Source organism: Macadamia integrifolia, chromosome 3 (assembly GCF_013358625.1).
Source record: "Macadamia integrifolia cultivar HAES 741 chromosome 3, SCU_Mint_v3, whole genome shotgun sequence".
Lineage (NCBI taxonomy): Eukaryota > Viridiplantae > Streptophyta > Magnoliopsida > Proteales > Proteaceae > Macadamia > Macadamia integrifolia.
In genome coordinates this window covers 4,403,685-4,415,795 of record NC_056559.1, presented here as the reverse complement: position 1 = coordinate 4,415,795, position 12,111 = coordinate 4,403,685, and the positions used below count along the sequence as shown (strand labels likewise).

General features: G+C 38.8%; 1 protein-coding gene across 5 annotated transcripts in view; it reads right to left on the bottom strand.

The window, feature by feature from the left end:
* LOC122074735 (protein IQ-DOMAIN 10-like) overlaps positions 1-12,111 on the bottom strand; it is a 48,880-nt gene that overhangs the window by 33,731 nt on the left and 3,038 nt on the right. For 4 of the 5 annotated variants that reach the window (XM_042639686.1, XM_042639689.1, XM_042639688.1 and 1 more), the window contains exon 3: positions 9,712-9,882. The exons of the other annotated variant lie outside the window; for it this stretch is intronic. In XM_042639686.1, the coding sequence (XP_042495620.1) occupies positions 9,712-9,882 (171 nt within the window). The remainder of the gene's footprint in view (positions 1-9,711; positions 9,883-12,111) is intronic. 5 annotated transcript variants of the gene reach the window in all.

Genomic DNA, 12,111 nt, shown 5'->3' with positions numbered 1-12,111 from the left:
TAGGACTTTAATAAGTAAATACAAGAGAATGGGTTGTTAACTATTTTCCAAATGGGTATGGATGAAAGATTACAAGGATGCCTTTGAGAGTTTTGGAACCCCCACTGCAACTGCGGGCCATGGAAATACTGACGCTGGTACACAATTCAGATTTCACACATATTATGAAATGCAAATAATATATTGCATTTGCTGTAGTGCAGCTGAATGGTGGATGTTGAATGGGGGTACGGCACAAGAATTGAGGAAGATTGCCATCAAAGTGCTCTCCAAACATTTTCTGCCTCCGGTTGTGAGAGAAACTGATGTAGATATAGTTGCACTTACCTGGTTGGACCAGCAGGACCGGCTGTGAAAGCCAAGGGCCAAGAAGAACCGGTCTAGCCTAGGTTTTTGGTCCAACAAGGGTTGGAAGTAGTTTAGTTTAATATTAAGTCTTTTATTTTTCTCAGGTTTATTTTGAGTAGGATACGTATAAAGTAGGAGTCAGTTTTAGTGTTAGAGTCTAAGCAGGAGTTTGATTATTTTTCCTTTATTTACTTGCATAAACTCAATGTTTGATTTTTAGAGTGAAATTAATTTTAGAATTAGTGAATTTGTGCGTGATATGTGATCCCCTTCCCCCTCTTGTACGATTTTCCCTCTTCTCCCTAAGGCTACCCCATTAGAAACTAGAGTACATTTTCACTCAACCACTCAAAAAGGCGAAACTGATTAGGTTCCCAGCATCTTCTTGACTTGGTTTATGTGCATTATAATATAAGGTTGAAGATGAAGCACATACACATGGTATGTAGAATGATAGGAACTACATCGAGCTCGCCGGTGTTTTCCCGATTAAATCAGATAATAAGGATCCCTTAGTGGACTGGGTGTGGGATAGAGGTGATCCGGTGATGGATCAGCTTGTAGGTAGGCTTGACCCACAGATAGCGGAACAGATGGGGGCTAATGTTGATGAGTTCATGGTTACAAAGGGTAAGATACGCTTATAGACCCCCAACCATTCAATCCCACACCTGGTAGGGATGATGAAGAGGAACTTGACTAGTCCACTTCCTTATGTGGTCATACTGATGGTGATGGTGATGGTGATGGTGATGGTGATGATGTGGGCGGCAATAGATATCCAAGACTTCAACAGAAGTATGACCAGCAGACCAAGAAGATCCAGAGCTGGTGTGATTCACTGGGGAGAGCTAGTTTGATCATTCCACACAGGATATGGATCACGGTGCATGTCAACAAGGGGTAGGAGTACAAGCTACACGAGGGGCTCGTTATTAGTTCAGTGGAGAGGAGCAAAAGGATTGTATGGACATTAATAGATTGTCTAACTCTATCGGCAGCTTGAGTTTGAGTAGAGGGAATAATCACAAGAGAGGGAATGGGCACTAGCATGCCCCATCATTTACCAGTGAGTGCACCTGGTCAAAGTATGGTAATGGTATTGGTTATGGTCATTTCACTAGCATGGGACATGTATCTGGTTCATATGTTCCTAGTTTTAAGTATGACGCCCAGTCATAGGGGGACAGACCGGATCATCCCTTGTAGATAACTTCTTCTCCTACCCATCCCAGCCATACATGATGTCAAAAGCATCAAGTCACAGTGGCCTACTGGTGGCTTCTTCTTCATATTAAGTTGACATATATTGATGGAGGCCTAGTTAGGGAAGAGGAAACTTGGGAAGAGATCAGAGTAGCAGGGGGGAAAGGGGAAGCACACACTTATATGGAGCTCAAATCAACTCAACTTCTCATTCAAATTCTTCAAATCTGAGTTCTCCATCAGTTATAACCAATTTATAAAAACAGAAAAGAAATAGAAACGAAACCAACTAAAATAAGAAACTACTCTAAACAAGTAAACAAAGCAAATCAACTCTAACTCCTAACTCCTAACTCCTATGTACTCAACCTTGGAAAAAAAAGAATAATAAAAGACAAAATAAATAAACTATTGAGTAAATTACTTCCAATCCTTTTTGGACCAAAACCTTAGATCGAATCAATTCATTTTGGCTCTCGGCTTCTAAAGCCAGAAGCTGGTCCAACCAGTCAAGTGTTAATGCATCATATACCCTAGGATAGGTTACCTTCGGTATGTAGATGAGTCAGTTTACATGGCAGTTGTGGAGGACTACGTTTGTTACTTCTCACACAATATGACATGACATGCATTTGTTTTGCAGTCAGAGGAAAATGCACATCGGCTCCATCGGACCATGAGTGGACACAAGCTAGGACATCATAGTTCATTTCAGTAGACAGTCGTACTAATCAGTATTGTATTTTTCATTTGTTTGGACTTGGGAGTTACATACTTACATGTCTATGTGAACTTTACTTTGTAGTTTGTCCTTCGTAAGTTGCACTTTTGTTCTACTTTTTTATTTTTGGGTGACTTAATAAATGCATTAAAAGAAGGGGGAGGGAGAATATATCCCCAAAGGGAGATTACAAACCCTATAAGGGTAACCAAAGTCCAAAAAAGACAGCATCCAAGGCCCAGTGGACTTGAGGAGTGGAAGACATGTCATTTGACATGTCAAATAAAACACAAAGTCCACATAGGCAAAATAAATAAATAAAAAGAGCCAAAATCCCAATAACTAAAAATTCAAAAGCCCACATGGGCTAAGCAAGAACCCAGAAGCCCAAAGGAGGAGGGGCAAACAGGAAAATTTTGAGATAGGGTTCCACCAAACCCTACCAACAGGTGTCATCACTTCAGCCTCCAACCGTCAAGACATGAATCGAAGTTAAGGTAGAAAAGGTAGGCACGACGGCGGGCGCGGGCCTTGCGGAGGGCCACGGCCAAGAGAGAAGCTGGCCTCGCGGAAGAGACAGCCGTGAAGAGGGGCGTCGGCCTTAAGGAGGGCATCGGTGAGGCGGTTGTCGGCCAAACATGGCTGGCAACCTTGTGGGTTGCAAGCCTTGCAAAGCTTGCCAAGAAATCATCGTGACAAACGATTCGATCAAGGAGGAAACGTGGGGAAACGTTAAATCTGCCAAGTATCTACAAGAGAGCATAGCTAAGTCAACGGCACAAAGGCACTCAAATAGTGCAGCGACTTAAGGATGAGCAGCTACAAGCCCAGAGAGCATCGGCAAAGGAGGGGAGGAGCCAACAAACAGTTCTCGGAGCAGGTCAGAGCAGTGGATGGACAGCGACATAGCTATACCCAATCAAAGCAGTAACTCGAGGAAGAGCAGCAACAGGCCCAGGGGATGCCGGCGAAAGGAGCCAACAAGTCCATCAGGGAGGATCAGGAGGATCCCGACAAGACCACCAGATTTGAGTCAAGGCGGGAGTGGAAAGAATGGGGAGACAGAAAGGGGTGGATCACAACCTCCCAGACATGTGAGACCAGAGAAGAAGAAGAAGAAGAAGAAGAAGAAGAAAAAAAAGGTTGAGAGGAAGAGGGCGAAGAAGAAAGGAGAGCAGAGGATGAGGGGGCGAGGGAGAGGACGAGAGAAGAAGAAGAAGAAGAAGAAGAAGAAGAAGAAGAAGAAGAGATGGGGAGGGGGGGAGGAGGGAGCTACCCGGAGTGAGGCCAGGTTGCTCCAAACAGCACTTCCCTGGAGTTCTCTCGACCGTTAGGTCTGAGCCTCAGGAAGTTATTGAAAACTCGAGTGTCTAGAATGTTGAGGTATAGAAATCTTAATTGGGTTATACTTAGTGTGAAAATAACATAAGCGGCAACTGAGAGGGATGTAATCCATGCAAACGATGCTCCAAATTTGTATGCCACTTAGTTCTACTTTTATGTCACTATGTCGTAAATTACGAGTTAAATAATCAATATTATGTTAGATCATGGCATGGATGCATTATTACTTGCTTTACTACCATAAGTTGTCTTCTATTAGTAAAAAAATGTGTAGAATAGGAAATATTACATAAATTATATAGAACAATTCGACTGTTGCTACCAAACAAGGGTGCAACTCTAAAACACCATTGTCATTTTTTTTTTTTTAATTCAAGTTGTAAATATGTTTATTTACCTCAAAACAAGCTTCCCACCAAATTCCAGATCATAATATGGCTATTTAACCACCAAAACAGCCATTCAAAACAAATATATATATATATATACCAACTCGCCGAGATTTCAGCGAAAATCAGTGTTTTGGTGGCTCCGAAACAAAACAAGATCTTGAACCTTGCATTTACCTAGCCAAGGAACACTTGTGGATCAAGCTTCCATTATATTCCTTCAACTCTAGCTTGACCTTCTGTGAATCATCAAATTGCGTAGGACAGAAACCAGTGTTGTTGTCGAAGTAGGTTCTTATATAATCCTTAAACGTAACTGGTGGTGCCTGCGGTATAAGAGTTCTATGTAGAAACCTTCACTAGTATAGGTTGGTGTTCTGTGATGCAGCCGGTGTAGGGTAATGCTCACCTCTATTGTTCTCTGGAGTGGGCTGAGGAGGTGACAATACATCAACATGTTGTGACACTATCCAGCGTTACTCCACGGATACTGTTCAATCAGACAGATTCTTAATCATATCAGCAAGTTGACGCATAGAAATCTGATCGTCTTCTGAAACTGTAGGGTTAGAACTTGGAGTAGCCTTAGCTCAGATACCAAATTGGTGGGGAGTAGGTAGGATGAACCCCCATAACAAGATCACAAGTAAAACCAAAAACAGAATTTAAGTTAACAATATGATCAAAGTCAACCTTTTCTAATGAATGTCAAAAATCAACCAACGTTCACAAACTAATAGACTAACACAAATCCAAGATAGAATGCAGTGTTTAATGTAAAACTAGAATCATAGGTGATTCCAATACTAGACAAGATCTGAAATTCTGGCTGAATAGAGAAGATGTCCTCCAACAAGCTTGGTTCTAGCTCTCAAACACTCTCTCATAGCAAACAAATAAAGGAAAATAAGAAAACAAAAAGAGAATTCGATGGAGGGTTGAGAAGGGGGAAGAAGAAGGTTAGGTTTTGGGCATCTCACCTAGGGCACCTCACTCAAGGTTTAAGATCTCGCTCTCGCCTCCCATCTCGCTAATCTAAAAAAGAGAGATCTCGCCAAGATCATGTATCTTTTCCCGGTTGACTCGATGGTTGGTCTCGGTGGCTATATGGTCATTGCAGCCCCTTAAAAGTCGGTATTACCCTATTTTAGGCCTTCTAAACACAATAGAAACATCAGATTTTTAAAATCAAACATAAGATTGTACTTTGACTTCGTACCCTATGTAAGTAGTCTCCGACTCTTCGGACCTTAGGCTAGTATGCTCTATTCCACAATCCACATTCCACAATCAACACATGACACAACATAATCATAAGAATTTAAAAGGCATCATATATAAGAAAAGTAACTCCAAATGTGGATGAGGAGGTAATATTCTCTACTATTTATGCTTCAATGAGTAGGATTGGAGATCGTGAAGCAAAAGCACCAAAATCCTTGCTCCTTGGTGTTTTTTCTTCAAAAAAGTAGAGAGGTGAGATTTAGAGAGATTTGGCGAGATCTCGAGTTCTTGTACAATTTGGATCTTGCCATTCATCTCATCTCGCCTTTTTGAAAAAAAAAGATATTAGCAAGATCTCATCTCGCCGAGATCTTGAACCATGATCTCACCCAACCGCATCCCACAATACAATAGCATAAGCCATCTTTTTTTGTTTAACTAAAAAATCTCCCTTCTCATTATAATTGATGGGTTTTAAATAGCCTTACATTGCTTGGACATAAAGACATAATAAAAAATGAAAGTAATGGACTGAAATAGGACTTTCTAATTTGTATCTAACTTGCTAACCAAGTAAGAATAAATTAGAAACTAACAATTAAACACAAAAGGAAACTAATCTAAGTTGCAAAATAGAAACTCCTTTGACTAACAAAATAGGAAACTAACTTGACTATGGCCCTCTTTGGTGTCATTTTTCTTTTTTATTTTTACCTATTTAACAAAAATCATCAATGAAAACCATTTTGTTATTAAAATATAAAAATGGTTTGGTAACTACTTGAAAAAAATAAATTTTTTTGAGAAATAATTCGGTATCTCAGTGTGCAAAATGGTTTTTTGAAGAAATGGGTGAAGAGATGCCCTTCACCCATCTTTCTTATGACGCTTTCTCCACTATGGACTGAAGAAGAGGGGGCAAGGGGCTTGTATTTCTAACTATAAAGCAAATGACCACTATACCCCTCTATATTGGGACTTCAAGCACGCAGTCGTTAAAGTTCAGCGTAAAAATAATTGAAAATCAATTTTTGCCAAAACACATAAATGACTGTTGATCTCTTTTTGGTTTTTTTGTTTTATGATTTTTTTAAAAATAGAAATAAGCTCCATAAATAATACCAAATGCAGCCAAAACCATTTTCGTGAACAAAATAAAAAAGAAAAATGATACCAAAGAAGGCCTATATTGCTCACAAAGTAAATAGAAACTAACTAAACTACATAGGAAACTGAAATATGAAATATGGAACCACTTTACTGTTCACGTGAACAGTAACATGAGTATTGTTCATGTAAACAGTGTTTCATGAACAGTAATTTTTTACTCTTTTTTGTCTTCTTCTTCAAGCTTTGATCTGCATCAACTCGCCCCCTCTTAAAAAAAATCGTCCTCCAATTTTGTAGAGTGTGAGGGTGATTATAGCATGATGTACGTCCTTTTTCAAGCCGTAGTAAAATTCAGGTAGCTTCTTGATCATACGGATGTAGTCATATAGGCACGATTGATGCTCTTCAAGGTACTTCAAGGGGATGACAAACTCCACACGCTCAACTTCAATGTATACAGATGTGTCCGTGGGTCATCTTCTAGTAATTCTTCTACATGCTCTTCTAGTTCCTCATCCTTCTTGTTCATAGTCTCTTTAATGATTTTGTCAACCATTACTTCAATCTCAAACCCTTTAAGATCTTGCTCTTGGCTATTCACTGGCATCACAGATGTTGAACCACCATTCTCCTTTCTCCTTGTCCACAATTGTAACTATGTTGCTTTCGACTTCATCCACATTAGTCTCTCTGATAGGAACATCACTGACTACCACTCTCTCGACAATAGCAATCTTGTGACTTGAGAGCGGCTTTTAGAAATCTAGTGGAGGGAAGTACATCCTTTGTTCATGCTTAGATAGGTATATGCCCGCCAACTCGTACTGCAGCTCTTCCCACATTCTAAGCTCACGTCCTTGAGCTTAAAGTTACCTTTCACAGACTTTCCATTGTATTCGAACACAATCACTCACCTGGGAGCAAACATATTAAATTCGTTGTGTCTCTGTCAAGTTGTAGTTATCAAAGTACACGTCCAATTCATCTACCCATTCAAGGAAGATGAATGAAGAAAGTTCCTCACGAAAATCACATGGCTCCATCCTTGCTCTGGCTAGGCTATAATACTAAATAATGTAAGACTAGATTCTGAATTCTAGCTGAATAGAAAAGATGTCCTCCAATAGGCTTGGTTCTAGCTCTCAAACACTCTCTCACAGCAAACAAATTAAAGGAAAATAAAAAACAAAAAGATAATTCGATGGAGAGTTGAGAAGGGAGAAGAAGAAGGTTAGGTTTTGGGCATCTCACCCCTCAAGTTTAGAGACATCTCACCTAGGGCATCTCACCCAGCCGTATCCCACAACACAATAGCATAAGCCATCTTTTTTTGTTTAACTAAAAAATCTCCCTTCTCATTATAATTGATGGGCTTTAAAGAGCCTTACATTCCTTGGACATAAAGACACAATAAAAAAGGAAAGTAATGGACTGAAATAGGACATTTTAATTTGTGTCTAACTTGCTAACCTAGTAATAGTAAATTAGAAACTAACAATTAAACACAAAAGGAAACTAATCTAAGTTACAAAATAGAAACTCCTTTGACTAATAAAATAGGAAACTAACTTGACTATATTGGTCACGAAGTAAATAGAAACTAACTAAACTAAATAGGAAACTAAAATATGAAATATGGAACTACTTTACTGTTCACGTGAACAGTGTTTCGTGTGTTACTGTTCGTGTCAACAGTAATTTCTGACTCCTTTTTTTGTCTTCCTCAAGCTTTGATCTGCATCAGTGTTCTAACGGCCAAATTGAAGTCACAAGTCAAATGAGCAATCTGGAAAACAAAGGGGCAAATTTGGGAGATTTTTCTTATCTCCATATCAGTAGACCTGATCTACACACCAGGCCCTGCTCAAAGGTCTCTTTTAGGAAGACCTTGAATATCCCAAAAGGTCTCCTTAATCTGAAGGTCAGATTCTCCTCAGGTGGGTCTCAGTTCTGGCAGAAAAGAAGCTCTAAAACAGATATTCTGCTTGGTTTGAGTATTGAAGGTTGAATCACTCAAACCAGCGATTCATTCACAGGACAGCAACATCAATTGATAGAGAAATTAAAACAGTAACTCGTAAGAAAAACATAGCACAGGAGAGGAGAAGTGTAACTAATGGCTTCCCACCACACACCCGGACCAGAATCTCACAGTTCCGAAGAGTTTCCCACCCTTCACTGAATCTCACAGAAATTCCATTGAAGAAAACAATAAACTCTCTATTCACTGAATCTCTATTCACGAGAGGTGATGAACAAGCTTAACATAAATGCACATGTGCCCCAGCTAAGGTACAAGAACATTAGATATTTATTAATGCATTTTCTTTGTTGTTTATACTGGGATACACTGATCTTTTATTAACTATATGCCGCTTAGGTCAAATTCCTCCGCTTTTCTAGTCAGACCAATAAGGGTTAGCTTTTCCATTATTTTCAAAAGGTCCAATCCAGCAAAAATGTAGACTTCGTTATTTTCTATTATTCTGTTCACATGTTCTGTAAAATGCTGGGAAACATATTGATAATTTAGGGAGTTCTGAATCGAAAGAGAAAACTGGAAATGGCCATAAAAAGGGTTGAATCGAATGGTTAGTAATTGGTTCAGGTTCAGTTTCAGTTTGGGCTAGTACGGTATGCTTTTGAACCTGTAAATAGATAACAAATCAATCAACTGATAGATGACTGATAACAAACTGTTTAACTGAAAAAGAATAGGTTTCGGATTCAGAGTCTGGAACCAAATAATAATTGGTTTGGGTTCTGTAAATAGAGAGAGAGAGGCGATAGGAAAACTTGGGAGTCCCAATTGATTGAGTTGGGGCTGCCCTCCTCTATTCACTATATAGTAGTTTAATCAGTCTATTATAAGTAGGACAGCAGTCCTAGTAGGACTAGAAACATCAAAACATAATAGGAAACTGACTAACTAATCAGTCCTAGCTGAACTAGGACTCTCCTAGTTGGACTAGGACAACTAACTCCTAACATAACATCAGTCCAAGCTTTCCTAGTTAGACTAGGAAAACACCAGGGGAGGACCCTGCACAATCCACAGGACTCCTCATTCGTTCTCTTCTCACGGAAGCCTTCTAACAGTTTCATACAGACAGAACCAATTAAACCGAAACAACTTACACCTTAATTGGTAATTTCTTGTTTATTTTCTTTCACCTCGGTTTGGGATATACATAATGAATGTGAAAAGGAGTTTCAGCCAAATAAGTTGGTTATTTTGAATTAATTTTAAGGTGTCAATAGAGATGCGGTATGTGAATAAGAATCCAAGGAACATTAGGCAAAGGGAAATAGGGAAATTCAAAAGGAGAATCATAGTACTCAGAAGTATCATTATGAAGTCATATCTACCTTATAGGCCCTAAATGCAGTTTGAATTCGTATGGCTGCAACATCCTCAACTGGCATACCAAGTACAACAGGGTTTCCACTAGAACTGCCATTGGGAAAGTTACTTGATGACTCTTTACGAGATCGATGTCTCCACTTGAACCCATTTGATTTTTCAGTAGGTAAAGTTCCCTAACTCCACAAAGTGCAAGTACATATTAGAAAGTGATCACATAACAAATGATACTGCTCAAGTACATGAGATTAGAGGTGAACTAGATGGGATCTATAGCCATAATACAAGAAAATGATGAACTGTCATTAAGGGGTGGATCATATTATCTTTTACGACAAAATACAGCAGCCCTTCACACTATCTCTATAAAGATGAACCACCTCTTGCATGAGAACTATCCTGAAAAGAGCATATAATTCTACACATCCTAATAATGTGTCAATTTTCCCTCCAACCAAGTTTTGAGTGGCAGTTTCTGTTTAATTCCTTTTTTGAGGGGGAGGGGTGGGCGGGACCAGTCAAAAGATGTGTCCTAGCAGCCTTGTATCATTCATAGTGACCCATATGGGTAAAATGGAAACCATCCTTATAATTTCTTTTATATAGACAAACACAAACCATTCACATGACTACATGTTTGTATTTGACCATAACCACGTCAGGACAGGTAATGACAAGAGTAACACAAAATATATCAGTATATTCATTTAAAGAACCAGCTTGGACAATGTATTTATCTTGGAACAGAAAACAAAAGGAACAAGAAGGTGCAGGATGATCACAACACATGCCAATTATTACAAAGTGGTCTTTGAGGTTGCCACTACAAACAAAAGTCTTTACCATGCATACTTGGGTTGTCTTGGTAAGGTAAGAACTAGAATTCTTCCATACACATAATCCAAATGTTCTGTAAGGTAGCCCAGCCACTATATAGTATATACTAGAATATGTATTTAAGAAGTACGAACATTCCTTCCCAGTTATACTAAAGATTATCGTTCTACCTCTAAGAAACATTCAGCAAAGCCTATATAGGGCTTTAAAGAGGGGAAAATTTCAACTATTTAATTCAGCATGATCTGTCAGATTTCTCAAATGTTGAAACATTAGTTGGTATTTTTAGCAAATAATTTGCGTTACAGATGGAAGAGAATATAAAATACCTATATATCAAGTGGAAAAAATTTGCACATAAACAGAATGGCATACTAAAACATGCTCATTCCCCATTTGATTAGGTGAAGTTGATAAGGGAAAAAAAGATAATTGGATAAATCCCCAATGTCAAAAACACACATGAGGGAGGTCAAAAGAAAAGGATGGCGAATACACATTATCGGAACCATAGTTTTTAAGGCGCTGCTAAGGCGATGGCGAATACACATTATCGGAACCATAGTTTTTAAGGCGCGGCTAAGGCGTCGCCTTACCAGCGCCTTGGCGCTGATGCGGTCTAGATATGGTAAGGCAGTGCTCCGCCTTACGTGAAGTGGCGCCTTATGGTTTTTTTTTTTAAAACACATTTTAAAATTACTTGATGAAGATTCCAAATATAGATTTTTTATTGGTAGGTGTATGATTTTGTTAACACTTGAAATGTATGGGATCAGTTTTACTCCACCAAAAATAACCAAAACAAACAATACAAAAACACAATTCACAAACAGGGTTTGGATTTTGTCAAGGGTTTTAAGAAAAGGCTTTGAGAAGGAAACAAAGAATAAGGAAGAACCACTGACCTAGGCGACCATTTTGCTCCGGCAGCAGTGAGTTTGCTCCGGTAGCAGTGAGCTTCATTCTTCTTTGATAGGAGTAGAAATATAGTGGATGACCTTAGGGCTTAGGCACTCATTTTGGCATCATAGAGGTAAGTATAATAAATACTTATATTTTTTATGTCTTCTTTTCTTTATATTTATAATTTTGTTTCATAATTATGTATTTATATTATATGTTAATATGGTATGATGATTGATGATTGATGAAGATGAACTTAGTTTATTTACTTTATTGATTTGTTTTCTTGATGAATATCTTACATTGGTATGAATATGAACTTTTAATATTTATTTAACATATGAGTAATAGGATACAACTAGGATTTGAGCCAAATAGATTGGTTCTATAAAAAAATTACACAAGAACGCTTTAGTCAATAAGGCGACGCTTTATGCCCACCTTATCGCTAAACCGCTCCGAAGGACCCTCAAACGCCTCCGTCGCCTTACCGCCTTAAAAACTATGATCGGAACACTCTTAAAAGTCAAGAAAACCCTTCATTTCTCAAAGAAATATATGTTTTATATAGAAGTCAAGAAAACCCTTCATTTCTCAGAGAAATATATGTTTCCTTCCCATTCCTCCACCATTGCCCCCCGCCCCCCCCCCCCCCCCCCCCCCCC